The sequence below is a fragment of the Acanthopagrus latus genome, chromosome 4, assembly GCF_904848185.1.
Source record: "Acanthopagrus latus isolate v.2019 chromosome 4, fAcaLat1.1, whole genome shotgun sequence".
NCBI classification, from domain to species: domain Eukaryota; kingdom Metazoa; phylum Chordata; class Actinopteri; order Spariformes; family Sparidae; genus Acanthopagrus; species Acanthopagrus latus.
The window spans coordinates 31,819,340-31,837,066 of record NC_051042.1 but is presented as its reverse complement, the minus strand read 5'-3'; the positions used below and the strand labels follow the sequence as shown (position 1 = coordinate 31,837,066).

Genomic DNA, 17,727 nt, shown 5'->3' with positions numbered 1-17,727 from the left:
GCACAAGCCCAAGTTTTTACATGAATGATGTATCCACAGGTGATAATAAGCAAATTCCAATTAATGATTCAGTGGCTCGTTAAAATTTGATGAGAGGACCCCATGGAGTCATTAGGAAGCCCTGAGACATTAATTCACCTATTAATCTCAGTTTAATATATACGTAAAATAATCAAGAATACTCATTCTTTATAATTACACAGTTTAACATATTAATCACATCCCAATTAGGGTCTGGAGCGGAGCTGTTCGCTTAATGAGGTGGTGCCCACCCAACTGTGTGTGTGTGTGTGTGTGTGTGTACCCACACATGATTAGATCAAAGTTCCTACAGTTGGCACACCAGCCCAATCAGCGGGATTAGAGTTGACAAAGGTCACCAGCGCTGGTGTTAACACCGACAGAGACTCCGCAGAGCTCGAAGGACTGAAGCGTTACGGGACATGTGCCTGTACGATGTCACAGCTCCCATGCAAAGACGGCTGATGCCCTTTACTTTGGGAGAAATTTTTAAAAACTGAAATGAAAAGAACCAGGAGGTGGTGCTTCTAGTACAAGAGCTGAAGACACGAAGCAGCGCCGATGTCAGTTCTGATATCAACGTGTTCGTCAAGAGCGATGCCGGGATAATTCCTACACAGCTGACAGATATTTGATCGGTGTAGGACAGGTGTTGGCGTTTGCTGAATGTTGAAAGATTTCTAATTCAACTTCACCTAATTCCTCGGAGCACAGAGAAGGAAAACCATTGAGGTAAAACTCAAGCACAAATTGCAGCATACAGAACACCTTAAAGGGATATTCCGGCCAAAGTGGAGTAATAATCAGGTATTTTCATCCTTGAGCTGCAGAACTCTACTGCACTCGGTAATCGACTCGTCAGGGCTTCCCCACAACAAGCTAGCTGCTGCAGGAGAGAGGTGGGTTGTGTTCACTTTTCAGTAGAAATCCAGCAAAGCTAGCAGATGTTTGGTGCCTTGAACTATGTGCTGGGACACTATTTTTACTACTGTTGAAGTTTGGTGCTGTTCTGTTAATTATTTGTGGCTTTTGATGGCGTATACTGAAGTGTACTGTTGTCACGCAGTCTTTTCTGTGGTTGCTAAAACTTTGTAAACTAGCGGTCTCTCAAGGGATGGTCTTACTCTGTGTCACGGTGTGTTCGACCATGGATTAAACTTACGCCGGAATATCCCTTTAACTGTCTGACCAACACGTTTCTGCTTGTGGCCTTCGTCAGGATCGCTGCAAAACACATCCCAAAGGCGCCCAAACAAAATGTGAAAATCAGAAAAGACAACAAATCGTATACATATACAGTGGAGTACATACACGTGAGCCAATGTGAAGCCCACACACAGATGAACTGGGCACGTGGCCCACACGGCTTCAGGGATCCAATCACATTTCCAAATCTGGCAGCGAGGCGAGCGGAGTACAGGACAATGGACACGGTGCGACACCGTACCTGGTCCACCAAAGAGGAGAAGTGCATCCAAGGGGCAGCGCTCAAGCTTGTATAGAGGAGATCTTAACCCAAAATGTGGCTATTCAATGTGGCACAATCCAATTACACTTCGAAAAGTGCTATTTACACACTCTGTGAAGTGTCTGCAGAATGTGCAAGCTGAGAAAAATAGAACAAAACATTTCAAGAAAATACAGATAAATAAATAAATATCTCTTAAAACACCAAACAAGTCTTCGTTTGTGCCCCTGGATATAAACTGGACTGATGAAACTATGGATGAAATGGTGTTATTTAATTTAAAATGACCGTTGCAGCCCATCTGTGTGTAGGCGTCCCATTGGCTGACAGGTATGTGCACGTATATGATTGCTGTCTTTTACATTTTTAATATTTTCTTTAATCGTCTTACCTGCTTTTGTTTTATATGTGTATTGTCCACGTCAAATCAGTTCTGTTTATAAAGTTCTATAGTCGATGTGAGGCTATGAATCGAAACTGTTTCACTATTGTAATATGAGACGATGACGTGTTTTATAAGTGTTATATTATTATTATATTTTCCTGGTTTTAAAGGCTGCAATTACAATAAAGTGATGACATTTTCTGAACTTACCAGATTGCTCAAGTTGTTCGAATAGGTTTTTACCCAAATCGACATTACTCACGATTACTCATCATTGTGTTAATATTTTGTGAAAGCTCAGAAAGACTTTCCTTCCCAATATCGATATCAAAATATCTGGCCGAGAATATTGTGTAAATTGATTCTGTCGCCCCGTGCCAGCGTTTATGAGTTTTCAAACTTTAGAGATACATACTGTGTATCACAATATAGCCTAAAAAATGTTGAGATATTATTTAAATGCCGTATTGATGAGCTCCTTCAGGTTGATGTGGGTAAAATATATGTATATTTCTGTATGTATAAAATCTTACTGTCATTTGTGTTTCTGAGACAAAAAATCTCTCTTGATTAAATCATACTGAAGAATTAAATATGTTTCAAATGTGAGTCACCCGCTTATTAAATTTACATGTTTGTTTGGCCTTATTTCAGCACCATGAGCTGTCCAGAGTCCGACAGTAATCTGTGTGATCACACCTTTCTCTGTTCTCCTCATCTCCTGCACGATAACTCGTCCTCACCATCATCTTCGGTCCTTATGTACGGTGTCCCATAGGGGTCAGTTTTCAATCCATACCATTTAACAGTGAACAGCATGTCAGAGAAGCTTTCTGCACCCATGCGCTTATTAAAAACCCGGTTAAAATAAGCTATGTAACACATCGGGATGTTCAGATACGGATTTTGGCCTCAATTCCAATTCAGGTTATTTAATATTTTGGTAGAATGTTTCACTCTTACACACAAGTTTTCACTCAGATATAGATTTGGATGTTTGTAGTGTAGAGTGAGGCCATAAAGGAGAGATGAATGTTGAGGTGGACAGTACAGAAACTTAAGGATCTGCATCCATCGTCTTTATACAGATACAGACTGTGTAAAAGAGTGGCGACGTCATGGCCTTCCCCTTCCATTAAATGTATTTGACATCATATATAGGACAAAGGATGCACTGGAGAATAGAGACACTTATATTCTAGAGAATTCCTCTCAAAATAAAATACTTTGACAAAATACTTTGTTGGTCAGTCAGTCAGAAAGTTTCTTCGTCTTTTTAAAGCCACAGTTGTTTTGCTGAACGACTACGAGACTGAAATTTGGCGCGTCGAGGTGTGTGATAGGGTTGGTAGGGATCTAAGGGAGTTTGGCAGTAGGAGTGGCCTTCGACAAAAAAAAGGTCAATAACCTCTTATGATTTGCGTGACATGACCGAAGTTTGTAGAAAAACACACACACACACCATTCTGCCACATCCCCTTTCTCGTGAACCGTCGTTAACACTTCTTCACGCCATCGTACATAACGCAGAGTTCCTTTTTCATTGACGGCAGTTTTCCTTCCCCATATCTCAACCGTGCAACCTTACATAACTGGTGAACTGTATATCGCAGAGGATCATTGAACTCAGCAGAGCTGCTCTCGCATTGCTCTTCACTTCATAATCCACAAAGTTGTGACCACCCTACAGCAATCGCAACTTTTTCATATGTGAATCCTCTGCATACTGTAAAAGAATCTGTGTGTTAATTCAATGGTGATTTGAGATTAATAATAAATCAGAATTTGTGTTTATTACAGGAAAGAGAGGAAATAATGGTCACATATCGGCATTTTCCTTGTTAATACTGAGGGTGGACTTGACGTAAGTAAGCCCTCGTGTTAAAGACCTACATGGATTTGAAAAATATTTTTTTTATTTTTGGGGGGTTTCCATTAGAAAAGCCTCATTCACAAATAGTTGAGTATTACAGCGTCTCTAACAACCGGCAGCAAAGGAATTTCGGCTGATCCAGATAGCAGCCTATCTCATCTCCTATGTATTATATTATTTTCCTATTTGTTCCAGAAAAATGAGTAAGAGGAAGATAAGGTAACCCTGCATCTGATTCAGGAAACAGGCAAAGAACACTGATCCGCTCTTCCAAATGAAAATCACCACCGTAATATTAAATTCCTTTCAGCAATGTTTCACGACTAGTGACAAGTCCATTGTGCGTGACGTGCATGTGTGCACACAAACCAGATGAGTCATTATCTGTCCAGCGACGGGGAAACAAAAATTAAACAAAACCTGTTACGCCGTGTGTCCTGAGGCCTGTCAAAACCAGGCCTGCCCCGGCACACGGCCAGGTCTGTCGCGTGGGTTTAACAGCGCATCTCCTCGGCTGTAAAGAAACATTACGGTGCAGTAATACAGCGTGCTGCGGTCGTACTACTGAACATGTGTGGGGTTTCTGTGGTGGAGTCTCACCTGTGGAGTCGTTACTCTGAAGGATGCTCCTGTTGTGGGGGTGGCAGGTCGCGGAGAGATGCTGTTCTGGGCCTGAGCCTGAGCTTGAGCCTGAGCTTGAGCCAGAGCCTGTTGGGGAACCATCACTAGCTGGCCCAACTCCGTCCGTACCAACACCATCCCTTGAACAATCACAGGGAACATTCATTAGAGGAAACACTTCCACGTCATCGTGATTGAAGTGTATTCAAACCAGCTACTGGCCAAACACAGATATATTTTGGGTTTGTGGATGCTGTTGGCCACTCGCACAGATAACCAAGCATAACTCTAAAATTCTGGCAGGCGAAACAGCAGCAAAAACAAAAACTGTAACCAAGCAGTGAGTGTAAATACAATTTTAAACCTGATAAAAAAAACTCTACAACACAGCAGCACGACTAAGAAAAGAATAAGAAAAGGTGACATCACCTGATTGGCAACAAACAGAAACTATCAATTATTGTGTCAGGTGCACTGGAATTAAATGGTGAGTGATGTTATGCCACGCACGCTGAAAAATACCAGGGCTGCAACTAATGATTATTTTCATTACAACTTAATCTGCGGCTTGTTTTCATAATCAATCGATTGATCCTTGAGTTGTAAATCAAAATTACGTCTTCGTATTACCCAAGCTGCAAATCCTTTCATTTAAAGACTGGAACCAGCTAATTCTTCACTTTTTTTAACTAGAAAAATGACTTAATGACACATCAAAATATTTGGTGATTCATTTTCTTTCTATTAACTGTTATAAAAGTATCAAATAAAACCTCAAGACCATTCAGATGTTCAACCAATCATTTAAATTAACCTCAACAAGGCCGAAACAAATGAACGAGCGTCCTCTGTTCCAAGCAAACATGGTCTAAATTCACAGCCCATCGTGTGTGTTGATTATTCCACTGCACTACAACGCCGCTTACAATGCTACTTCCCCATATTACCATTCATAAATGGATGTCAGAGTTAAAGGTCAAGACAAAATGTTTTATTACAAACGTGTTTATCTTCGAAGAATTTCCATAAAGTAGAAAACACCTGGTAAACAGTCCAAATTAGGAAAAAACTAAATGTTGCACGGTTGCAGGTGGCTGAATGAGAATCCACACTCAGGATTGATTATAATCCTAAAGTTAACTGGATGATTTCATAAGCGCTTTGAAACACTTAAACGATAAAGAACCACAGGATCTATATCACTCAGCTGAGTTGTGCATCCACAACTTTACTCACAGCGACGGGAGAAAAATACAGAAACAGAAACCGGCACGTTCTGCAGTGGAGGACAACAGCTCTTCACTTACTGAGCTGATTTTGTTCCTGGGCGGCAGTGTAATGTTATTAAAGAGCCGGTGTATGACGAGCATGAGGCACTTCTGAGAAAGTAATTCCACCAGTGCTGCCTTGAATTTATCTTTTTTGCGATCCTGCACACTTTGAGGGACTCGTGTTGTTGGTACTCTATGAACTGTGTGTGTGGAGTGTCTATATATTTACTGTCTTTATGCACCTGGCAGAGAAAATCCTTCTCATTCCTGTTCTTTTAAACGCTACGAGGGAAAACACACGTTTAAAACTTTGCTGACAGTCGTGAGAGTTGCTGCCATTCACCAGTTTTACCACAGCTTGCCAATGGATGTGTCAGCGTGTTATCATTGTATGGTGTATGAGTACATTGGTGCTCACGTATTTTACGAGACTTGTTATTGTCTTGTTGACAATGGACTCGTCCTTTGCTGTGGGACAGAAGTGTGACAAATGGTCACATTTTCTAGTGCGCTTAAAAAAAATGTTTTTTTAAATCACAGGCTTGATCTCGGCATCAGCTAAATTACTCACAAGTGCAGATGAATCTCAGCTTTTACTCGGAAACATTGTGTAGGTTTGGTCTTGTTTCCTCTTTTTTTAATTTCACAATGTGTGGTGTTAATGTCATGTTATGGTGCTGTTCGGGATGCTTGGTGTATTCTTAAAACTTTGCACAGCTCAGTCGGTCCCGTCATAGCACTTAAACGCTGCTGTTGGTGGGTGAAGTGTTTGGCTCCCCAAGGTGGCCATGCTAAAAAAAAAAAAATACAAAAAAAACTCCCAGGCAGATAAAATACACAGTATGAACACAGAGTAAGTTGAGCGAGGTCGCCCAACACATCCAGACAAACGTGATACAAAGAACAGGGGGGTGTCACACACATACACATACAAGACATAAGGTCATCTGAACACAGCTGTAGACAGCGGCTTCTCGCTGCTGTCCTCCCCCTCCTGCAAACCTTACCCGGTGGGATGGTAAACCCGGGGGGCAGCTGAATGGTCGTCTGCTGCTGAGGCGGTCTGACAATCAGCTGGGGGGCTACGATCCTCTGAGGTGCTGCTGCTGGAAGTCCAGGACGGGGCTGAGACTGTGCAGGGGTGGCCACAGCGGGTGTCGGAGAGGGGGCTGTGGGCCTGACCATGCTGAGGGTTGTAGTCACTGATGTAGTCTGACCGGCTCCACATACAGAACTTGCTGCCACCCCTGTGACCCCAGCAGCAGCAGCAGCAGCAGCAGCAGAGCTCACAGGCTGGCTCACTGCTGTGGTGGTCGTGGCTGCTGCTGCTGTGGTGGTGGTGGTGGTGGTTGTAGGTGTGACAACAGAAGGCGCAGGGGGGACAGTGTTTATTACAGAGTTGACACTACCAGACTGGCTTGACATTACAATTTTGGACTGACAATCGTCTGCCTGGGAAGCCCCAGTGTCCGTGACGGGTTTGCCGTGGTTTCCCTGTGGGGCTGAGGCTCCTAAGCGAGCAGTGCCCTGCTGGACCAAGGCCGACACGCTGGTCCCGTTGCCGTTCTGGGCTATGCTCGCTACGATGTGACTCGGGAGTCTGTGCAAGGCGATGGTGGGGGTCCCCCGGTCCAGCGCGATAGCCGACTGACCGACGGGGAGGTTCGCGTTGGATAATGTGAACGTCGAGGTGTTGATGGAGGAGGTCGCCGGTCGGGTCGAGTTCGCGCTGGTGTCCACGGAGCTAACAGCCTCTGCCACCGCGGCGGTGGCGGCGGTGGTGGCGGCGGTGGTGTTGCTGCTCCTCCTCGTCGTTACAGCAGCGCCGTTCAAACTCTTTATCCGAGCCGAGGCGCTCCTCCGCGGGGTGGTGATGCGTTTTCTCGGCGGGCTAGCTTCCGTGTCACCCGTGCCCGGGCTCACCTTGGACCCCCGGCTGGATGCGGTGCTGATGCTGGCCGGCGTGGATGCCAAAGTTGACACGCCAGATGCAGTCAGTGTTGTGATGGATGCTCCATGTGATTGCGACCCGCTGCTAGTGGCGTTAACACCGGCAGCTGAAGTGGCGGACGGCTCGCCGAAGGAAGGGGTGCAGCCCGCAGGTGGAGATGTGACAGTTTTGTCCAGGCTAGCGTCTTTAGAGTTGATCTCCTGGCGCATCTCAGGTTTATTACGCCGTCCTTGTTGTTGTTGTTCTAGTGTTGTGGTGCCCACTGGAGCTGGTAGCGTTTTTCCTAAGTGATGGTTAGCGGGGGGCACCGAGCCAGCGCCTCCGTTTTCGTCCGTTTTCCCTGCGGGGTTGCTTTGGCCGGCAAGCTGTGACTCCAACGAGCCCACCAGGTCGCTCACAGCTTTTTCATCCACCTCTGAAAAGAGCATATCTTCCAGGGGGTCGGAGGCGCCCGCCATCTCTGATCACAGATAGCTCTTATATATTTTTTTTATTTTTTTTTATTTTTTTTTATTTTTTTTGTACAGTGCGCCTGCGTGTTACTGGGCATTGTGGGAATGAATCTGACGTCACCAGAGGAGGAAGGGGGGGCGTCCTAGTTGTATTTTTTTTATGTTTTTTTTTTTTCCAAGTCTTATTTAATGGACTGTGATGAAGAGCTGTTGCAGTACTGTGTAATTACCACGTAGTTACATAACGATCCCGATCTACGATATTCGGCACCTATCAGATACCTTCCAGGTGTTTTATGTTCACGGTTTGAAACCAAAAACGTGTGAATTTCTGTGTGTCAGAAAGGCATTTTGCATTTTTTTTCTGCATTTAAAAATGTATTATCAAGCAATATGGGGGCAGGGTGGAGGGTGACGAGAAGTCTCTCGCGTGTAATCTCGCGATATGATAAAATGTTCACATCTCAAATCTCTGTTTAGCATCCTATGATCTGCCGACTCGTTTTCTTCCCTCGCAAAAATAACCATAAAAGTCCACAAAAAAACACGCGTGATATTAATTCTACCCTGAGTTTTTAATGTTTTGGTCAAACAATCCGTTTTTATTCATGCGGATGGGAGAAAGTGGGCAGAGGAGGATGCGACTTTGGAAGATTAAGATGCAGCCCTTCTCCCAGCATGCTTTGCGGCGGGGGCGAAGGAAAATGAAAACGGCCATGTCGTGGTTAGAAGTCAGTCCGTGAACCGAGCGAGTCAGACTCACGGCGCAACTTCGCAATTCGTGTAATGTAGCATTAAACTTACAGCTGTGAAAGCAACATAAGTACCCTAGCGTTCGACTTTAAACAGATTTCTCGGCAGCAGGAGCGTTATTAAGAGCGGAAGGGCCAAAATGAGCGGAGGAGGGACGCCGTACATCGGCAGCAAAATTAGCCTAATCTCCAAGGCCGAGATCCGCTATGAAGGGATTTTGTACACCATTGACACTGAAAACTCGACAGTAGCTCTTGCTAAGGGTAAGTTAAGTGACCAGTAGGTGCACTGCAGTACTTAGAAAATGCCTTACAACGGTTTTACAAACGTTTAGACTGATTGGGGAGAGTGAAATTAATGTTAGCGCAGTTAGCAGTGTTGGCTAGCTCAGTAGCCAACTAGCGGTTAATAGCTAAGTGGGGCTGTAGTTAACACTTTGCTTCCTTTGTTTACCTTGTGTTTGGACTCACGTGAAATATATGGCCCTCACTGCTGAGTACTAAGTTGTATATGGTATTTTAGAAATACTCTACAACTATCATACATCTCTGTCTAAATGTTTAAATGCTGGTTACTTTGATAAGTGTTTATTTTAACTCGAGTCAAGTGAGGTCAGACAGAGAACTCAGTCCGTGAAGCTTACAGTCTCATCCTGGAGACCTGTTACCTGTTAAGTAATACTTAAACCTTTTAAAAGTCACTTCGAGATTAATTGTATTGTTGGATACCGTTTGACATGTGGCCCTTTGAACTATGAACATTTTGCTTTAAAAAAAATAATAAATAATAATAATAATAATAAAATAAAAAATCAACTGAGATTAGATGGTATACGTTCTAAAAATCCTAATAGTATGTCATGTCATCTATAGTATTTAAAAGTACACAATATCACTGCTGTAAGTGTTTAATGTAGTGCAAGCATCTACACCGAAGCATAGATCTACCCTGTAAACTAATTGTGTAAAGTAATTTAAGTTATCCTGTGAATTTTCCCCACAGTTCGCTCTTTTGGAACCGAAGACCGGCCGACTGAAAGGCCTATCCCTCCTCGGGAGGAAGTGTTTGAGTACATCATCTTCAGAGGAAGTGATATCAAAGACCTAACAGTTTGTGAGCCACCCAAAGCCACTAGCAGCCTCCCTCAGGACCCTGCCATAGTTCAGGTAAGTTGATACCTGCACATGTGATTGGTTGGGCTTTTTTTTTTTTTTTTTTTTTTTTGTATGAAGGCATTTAAGGTCATTATTGGGCGGTTCATGCATTGTGCATGTTGGTTTACTGGGTTAATTGGGCAGAAGAAAGCCATCATCAAATGTTAAAAGTGACACATGTGCTTTATCTACAATGGCAAGTCAGAATGTGTTATATGAGAAGGTGTATTCCAACTTAGTATTGCGGTCATCTCGACTAATTAACCCTTTTTTAAACCAGTTTCCTTTGAATGCTGCGATCTTTATGAACTTTTTACATCTCATGTACTTTGGGCTCCAAACCACATATGTTATCATGAGGACTTTGACAAAACATCAGTATATTGAAACGCAAACTCAACAACTGCAGGGAAGATGTGTCTGTATCACTTGTGCTCAATTTCAGAGCGCAATGTCAAAGTCTCCCAGTATTGCCAGCCTGTACAAATCACATCGTTGTGTCAGATTTGCCTTAATATATTTCAGCCATAATTTATTGATTTTAGTAAATTAACTTGTACACTTGCACTGCAGCTCCATGAGTCGAACTTTGTTGAATAGCTTTCATGTGCGGCTGAAACTTTTGTTAATATAAGTCCTGTTGTCATGGTGTCAATGATCATAAACTGTCCTGCCTTTAAGTGTGGCTCACTGAATGCACAAGTTTGGCACACGTTTTTTTTTTTTTTTTTTTTTTTTCTTACATGAACTTGCGCAACTGGGATAGTGACTGTCAGAACAAGCAGTTATGTTTCCAAACTACAGTTGCACATTCCTGTTTTGTAGATGATTTTATCTGTGTCAGTGGTCAGAAATGTCTGACTCAAAAATAATGTTTTTATCCTCCATAAAACCTGTTTTGTGTGAAAGAGCTGTTTTTCACAGTCGATGTTTTTCAAATCACTGTGTATTTGTTTTTCTAGTCATCAATTGGATCCAGCAATGTTGCACCACCTCCTTCGTTCCAGTCAGCTGGGCCCTATGCTCCATTCAGCAGGGCCCCCGTTCCACCATACAGTCAGTTTGGTGTTACAAACCTCGCATCTCAGCAGTTTGGATCTGCCGGGGCAGGAGGTAAGGACTGCTTTGTTATTCAAAATAAGTGTCTAATATTTCCTGTTTCCACCCAATATTGTGACACATTTTAAAGTTTTTGCTAGCTTCAGCATGATGTCATTCTTTTGAACTTGATGAACTAAAACATGCAAAATCAGCAGGACACTAGACAATATAAATTTTATTTCAGCCCTGTCTGTGAGGTAGCAGACACTCTTAACTAAAGCACGGCATCAGCAACACTTTTGATTGCATCACAGTGAGCAGTATTAGTGTATTTAGCATATTAACAAATATACTTTTTAAAAATATTGTGATATATTAACCCCTATTGCTCAGCTCTGTTTGAAAACTACTTGCCATGGCAGATAAATGTAAAGGTTAGAAGCTGTAGAATGACTTTTATAGTTACTACCGTGATCTGTGTGACCTCTTTCGAATGAACACTTAAACAACTGAATCTTTTTCAAATTTGCCCTGTAAGCAAGGCATCTGTTCCCCTGGCAAATCTGGAGCAACAGCTGATTCCTGCTGAGTTGAACAGAGCACAGCTGCCTGTTGTGTTTTGAGTGTCCTGCTGTGCACCTGAACCCCCATTATGTGTCTGGCTACGATAAGTGGAGACAATCAAGCAACACATTTCAGATAAACTGAAGCGTGGACATTTTTAATTTGCACAATTGCATTCTTGTGTTTGTCGTCAAATAATTTGATTGCTTTGCGAATACACAGAGCTGATACTGGCCTTGTTAAATACTAAATGTCAGGGAAGTCCATTTCCATAAAAATACAAGGGCCTTCTGCACAGTTACAGGAGTTATTTACATGTGTGTTGCTACTTTTGCATTATGTTGTGTCAGGTTGTATCACTCAGCGCCAGGTGCATCACTGAACTCTCACTCCCTCTGTCACCTACTACAGCCCCTCCTAAGAAAATCATATAATTTGAAAATGTCTTTGCTGTGTTCTCCAGGCCGCACCAGTCCCAAGCATGAGTCTTTAACAAAAAGTGCCCCCCTGGAGAAGCCGGTGCAGGCCCCAGCGTCAGCCGCCCCAGCACCGACGGCACCTGTAGGACAGAGGAGTCAGTCGGGGGCTGCAGCTCCCAGACCCCCTGGTACCACTGCTGGCAGCCAGATGCCCCCAGACCTCCTGGAGCAAAGAAAAGGTAAAGACAACTACTGGACACGTAGTAGTTAATTTCCACAAAGTTAAATGTTTAACAAATCTTTAATGTGTCTGCGGTAGCCTGGAAGTTTCTTAACCATTGCACGCATGTGTATTTAGTGCTTTGTTTGAGCCTTACAGCTGTATTCTGAGTTAAATTGATGGTGAATGTTGGTTTTGCTGTTCAGCTCCTGAGGTTCAGAAGGTGTCACAGCCAGATAATGAACACGGAGCTGTTGAAAACAGGGATCCTAACAGACACCAAGCTGCTGGTAAGTTGTTTTCCACGATTACTTAAGAATACCAATTAACACACTGAAATGCTGCCAATAAAATGTTTGTTTTCACTGTGATTACATCATTTGTTTTCTCCCCAAAACACTGTTTTTGAGTATTTGAGGTGGATGTTAACATCCTCGAATTAGAGCTGATGGTCTGCACTTAAATTTTAAATACACGGTTCTATTTTAAATGCGATGTGCTGTTGTTCAAAGTTAAAGTCACCGTGCCTCAGCATTGTTGACTGTACAGCCAGCACGGGTCTTTATGATGCTTGTTGGAGAATTGCTGGATTTCAGTTTCGCCCCTGTTCTTTCTCAGCTGCTGCTCAGTCCCACCGCCGCGGCCGTGGAAGAGGAAACCGCAGCAGAGGCAAAATAAACGTGCGTAGAGATGGCCCCATGAAGTTTGAAGAAGACTTTGACTTTGAGACTGCCAACGCCCAGTTCAACAAAGATGAGATTGACAAAGAGCTCCAGAACAAGCTCAAGCTGAAGGGTAAAATGTCTTTCTTCAGTATTTACATGAGCTCAAAGTGCCGTTTTCCTCCCGTTGATGAGACACTGATACCAGCTACAAGTTGAAAAACAAGCACTGCCTTAATTTGTGACCAGTGGACACTAGAACCCAAGAAAACAAGTTCACAACCAAAAGAAAATCTATGGTATCGATTACTTTGCAGTGTTGAATCAGTAATGTTTTATGTTTCATCTGATAGACCCAAGCATACAGAGTGCTTTTTTTCCCGTTCTTCATTCTTCAGTGCATTCTTACAACCTTTTTAAATAATACAATACAAAAATGTCTTGGAACACAGATGACAAGGTGCAGAACGGAGAAGAAACTGCAGACTCAGAGCATCAGGCCAACGAGGAGGAGGAGGCGAACAGCTCGTGCTACTATGACAAGACCAAGTCCTTCTTCGATAACCTGTCCTGTGATGGCGCAAGGTACCGCAGTAACTGTGTGAATTATTCTCTAATCTAACTATCCCGTTATAAATTCAACATTACCAGAATTGTTTTTTAATTAAACCAGCCAGTCGAACACTATTAATACGCTTTTGTTTTCATCTCTACTAGTAAATCGGGTGGAGGAGGATTTTCAAGGTATGTCTATGGTTTTATTTATTAGGTTTATTTTTATTTACCCCCAACACTTATCAAGGTTCAGCATGTTGTTAAACAAATCTACATGATGTACTTGTGAGGTAAAGCATAATGAAGTACACATAATTTCATAATGATACAACAGTTCATGTTGGGTTTTTGCTTGAAAATATATTTGCAGGACATGTTGACATTAAGAGCCTATTGAATCTCCATTTTTGCCTGTGGTGCCTTCGCTCAGTTTCTCCTGTTTGTCAAGGTGTGTTTTTACCAAAAAGGCAGACGGGTCTTGATTGGTCTCTGTTCGGTTTTAGGGAGCGAAGGTCGACCTGGGCAGAAGAGAGACGAATGAATTCTGAGACATTCGGCATTCCACTGAGACACACTCGAGGCAGAGGGGGTTACCGTGGCCGAGGCTTCATGGGTCCCCGCGGAGGCCGAGGACGACCAATGAGCAGAGGTTCCTTCGGGCCGCCCCGGGGCGCCCCTCCTGGTTTCAGAGGTGCATTCAGAGGTGGCAGAGGAGGCCGGGATTTCTCTGATTTTGAATACAGGGTGAGTTATTTAAAGTGTATTTTTAAAAGTGTAGTATGTAGAAAAATGAGACGGATGATTTTTCTAAACTTCTGTTGTTTTTTTCCAGAAGGATAACAAGGTGGCTGCATAGTACTAAGAGTCGTAGCCCCTCAACATCATGAAATGATTCCTGTTGAAGAAACTCTTTGGTCTCAACGTTTTGACAGACAGAATGAAGACATCCTCTCAGTCACCAGCTCCGGGGTCGACTGCTTCACATCAGGGGGTGAGAGTGCAGCTCCCTCTTTCTCCACTTTGAGAAACAGGCTTTTTGTTTTGTTCCCCAGTCACCAGATCGTCAAGAACACGTGTAAATACTTCTGCTGTATTTTTGCATCAATCAAGTTCATTTCTTATTGAAGTTCATGTCTTTGACATTGTAAGCTGTATGCAGAAAGCCCACTGATACTGTGAGTGGATCACAGTCAATGTGATCGATAGCTTTATTATTTTTTTTTTTTTTCAGTTTTTGTTATTTTGATGTTTTGTTATCACCAAATTTCACTGCATTGCCTGTTGCAAGTTTTGTCCGTGCTCAGACCGACTCAGTTTGGCTGTCATGTGTTCAGTATTTTTGCCCAGTTTGCAGGAAAAGTTTCGTCTTTTCTTTTTTTATTTTTGAACACCTGTTATTTCTCAATGAAGCGGAGAGATCACGGCCAGCTGAAAGTAACAATATCTGATCTGAGTATAGTCATTAACGAATGTATATCGAGCTCAATCTTTGGCTTGGTTAACTGGCGACCACCTTTTCGCCCCGTGTCCAACCGCGATTCGACCCTCGAAGGGGGCGGTAAGCTGTTATGGATGGACTGGTGGATCTTCAGCTTAGTGCCCCCCCAGCAAATTGTGGCTCTCCAGACAGTTTAGTTTTTAGATTTTTAATAAATGTGTATTCAGTATTTAGATAACTCTCCAACCTCCCACATGAGGGTAATTCTGTTTCTGCTTTACAATTTTTGTAGTTGAACCTCTGGGGGCCTGTGAACGAAAGCCTCACTCAGGCAATCAACAGGAACCGGTCATTTCATTGATGTACGGGGTTTACAGCATTAGCCTTAGAAGTATTTGTTGACTGTAGATTTGTTTTGTTTTTGGGTTGTTTTTTTTTTTTTGACCGGGTCTGTTTTCTTTTTTTTATAGTAGACTAAAACAAACAGCATTCCTATGATTTATGTCAGAGGTACATCCACTGCTGTTAATGCCTTTAGAAGTTCTCAGTTTATTCAATTTACATTTGGATAAAAAAAAAAGAAAGAAATTGCTCTGCTATTTTGCCAAAAAGAATGTGTGAGCATTCAGCTGAGCAAAAGTAATTGACAGCCCATATTGTACATGTTATCTCATTTTAGTACTTCTTCCTTTCTATGTCCAGAACATGCTGAGCCGTCTGTTAGAGCACATTGTCATTTTGTTACCAGACATTTGAATTGTCTTACCGTTTTCTGGCACCTGCATTGTTTTTTTCCACTGTCTACGTTCGGCCCTGTCCGCTGCAGAACGAACTACTTGCAGTGTTTGTGTGGATTGTTTCAAGGCAATCTCATTAATGGATTGAACGATGTCTGAAAAAAAAACGTACATTCAATACGAATGGTTAAAAAAAAAAAAGAAGAAAATTCTGATCGATCGGCCCTCTGGCTTGTTTGCAGCTCCTCTCGTTGCATTGTTGTCAATGTGATTGTTCTCTGGAGTGAATTTTTTTTTTTTTTTACTGACTCGTAAACAAAGGGACAAGAACTGGATGAAGTGCCAGTGTGTTGGGGGGGCGGTGGGATATTTCTTTTTCAGTTTGACTCTGATTTGTTAGTACTTTAGGGACTTCAGAGTACTTTTGCCTTCAGAGTGGTGAATTTTCTACAGCTCTCCCTTTAACTTAAAGGTCACCTTTTGACAAAAGTATTGATAGCACAAAAAAACTAGATCCTTCTCAGTAGCTGTGGTTGTTTAGAGCAAAGCAGCCCAGTCGAAAAATGTGCTGTTTAACTGGATATTGCACAGATTGCTAATCACCGCATGATAGCCATAGAAACCATCACTTTATATGGGCTTTCGCAATAACCAGCAAGATTGGATTTGGGACAAAATGTATTACTGAACTATTACAGACTGACATGTTTTCATATGTTTGTTACTCCTTCCAGTCACTGGAATTGTAAACCAAGATTTGTTTTCTTGAGAATATCAGCAAAATGGAGTTTTTACGTAAAAAAAAAATGAATAAAGAGTTGTACAATATCCACGTCTCTGATGTTTTGTTTTTAATCCACGTGTTTACATTTTCACAAACGCTACTTCTGCATCTGCTAATAAGCCGACTACTAAATCACAGAATCCATCCATCCATCCATTTTCTTCGGAGACGCCCAAACTTCCCTCTCCCCGGACACATCATCCAGTTCCTCCGGGAGGATCCCAAGGTGTTCCCAGGCCAGCCGAGCGACATAGTCACTCCAGCGTGTCCTGGGTCTTCCTCGGGGTCTCCTCCAGGTGGGGCATGCCAGGAACACCCCCGAGGAAGGCATCCAGGGGGCATCCGATACAGATGTCCTCCTGGGTGATGGAGCTCCTCACCCAAACGCCAAGGGAGCGCCCTGCCACCCTGCAGAGGAAAGTCATTTCGGCCACTTGTATCTGGGATCTAATTATTTCGGTCACGACCCAAAGTTCATGACAATAGGGTGAGGGTAGGAACGTAGACTGACCGGTAAATCGAGATCTTTGCCTTTCAGCTCATTAGCATCGGCAAATCAAAGAATCCTCTTCATATAATGTGTTTTGTGTATTTGTATGGAAAGTTTTTTTCTTCTGTGTTGGAAACTAATTGTTAAAAAAAATCACATCTTGGGCTGTGACTGTTATCATGAATTAATCTTCTTTGAGTATATAAAGATATAAAAGTTGTGAAGAAATCCTCATTACAGCTCTTCAAACATCAACAAAGTGGGAGCGCTCTCACTGGTTTAACAAACTGGACTTTTGTTTATTGAACTGGTGAATCAGAAAACAATCATTTTGAGTGAGCGGCACGAGATCACCTGGTTCAGTTTTCTGTACCACTGACTAGTCGATACTCTCGCCTGTATCATTATCACAGTGTCACTATACTGCTTATCTGAATTATTATGCAAGCACTTCCACAGTCGCCTTTTTTTCACTGCAGGCATTTTTTGTCGTGTCATAACAGGATAACCACAAGTGTAACTGATAACATTTATACAGGCTGCACTCCACTTGACCTGTTCCCAGTACAGGGTAAAGTTATTCACAATACAGCAGGAGCCATCGTTCGTCACTTTAATGACACCTGGGCTTTTCCTGTTATGACACATTACATTCAACATCTATAACAACTCTGCAGAGTCCAACATGACGTCTTCAGACTGCTGATTTTGTCCAACCAACAGTCCAAAACCTTAAATGTGCACAATCCATACCGTGCCCAATCGTGTTTGACCCCCAGAGGCCAGTTGGTTTGATGAGTGTGAGCTCGAGCGTGATTATACTTCATGTCCACTGAAAAAAAAATAACGATATTGCATGTCTGTCCAT

The 17,727-nt window shown here is 42.7% G+C and overlaps 2 protein-coding genes across 5 annotated transcripts in view; one reads left to right on the top strand and one right to left on the bottom strand.

Annotated features, from left to right (window-relative positions):
- Positions 1 to 8,116, bottom strand: part of LOC119017911 (transcription initiation factor TFIID subunit 4-like) — an 85,954-nt gene extending 77,838 nt beyond the window's left edge. For 2 of the 3 annotated variants that reach the window (XM_037095079.1, XM_037095082.1), the window contains exons 1-2: positions 6,647 to 8,116; positions 4,348 to 4,508 (exon numbers count right to left, since the gene is read on the bottom strand). In XM_037095079.1, coding sequence (XP_036950974.1) covers positions 4,348 to 4,508; positions 6,647 to 8,048 — 1,563 coding nt within the window. In that variant the 5' untranslated portion in view covers positions 8,049 to 8,116. The remainder of the gene's footprint in view (positions 1 to 4,347; positions 4,509 to 6,646) is intronic. The other variant, XM_037095080.1, reaches the window with a different exon arrangement.
- A 605-nt stretch (positions 8,117 to 8,721) lies between these two features.
- lsm14ab (LSM14A mRNA processing body assembly factor b) lies at positions 8,722 to 16,413 on the top strand. 2 transcript variants are annotated; one of them, XM_037095084.1, is made up of 10 exons: positions 8,722 to 9,058; positions 9,798 to 9,961; positions 10,912 to 11,062; positions 12,018 to 12,212; positions 12,400 to 12,483; positions 12,812 to 12,988; positions 13,308 to 13,440; positions 13,573 to 13,599; positions 13,914 to 14,154; positions 14,246 to 16,413. In XM_037095084.1, the coding sequence occupies exons 1-10, from the start codon at positions 8,935 to 8,937 to the stop codon at positions 14,264 to 14,266; spliced, it is 1,317 nt and encodes a 438-aa protein (XP_036950979.1). In that variant the 5' UTR covers positions 8,722 to 8,934; the 3' UTR covers positions 14,267 to 16,413. The 2 variants fall into 2 exon arrangements, with proteins under 2 accessions (XP_036950979.1, XP_036950978.1); XM_037095083.1 differs by having other exon boundaries at positions 8,723 to 9,058; positions 14,243 to 16,413.
- The last annotated feature ends 1,314 nt before the right edge of the window (positions 16,414 to 17,727 follow it).

Excerpts from the sequence above, each read along its gene's own strand:
- lsm14ab (XM_037095083.1), top strand. The coding sequence starts at position 8,935 with ATGAGCGGAGGAGGGACGCCGTACATCGGCAGCAAAATTAGCCTAATC. Across the intron at positions 12,213-12,399 it reads CCTCCTGGAGCAAAGAAAAG|CTCCTGAGGTTCAGAAGGTG; the intron begins GTAAAGACAACT and ends TTTGCTGTTCAG. Across the intron at positions 13,600-13,913 it reads GGTGGAGGAGGATTTTCAAG|GGAGCGAAGGTCGACCTGGG; the intron begins GTATGTCTATGG and ends GTTCGGTTTTAG.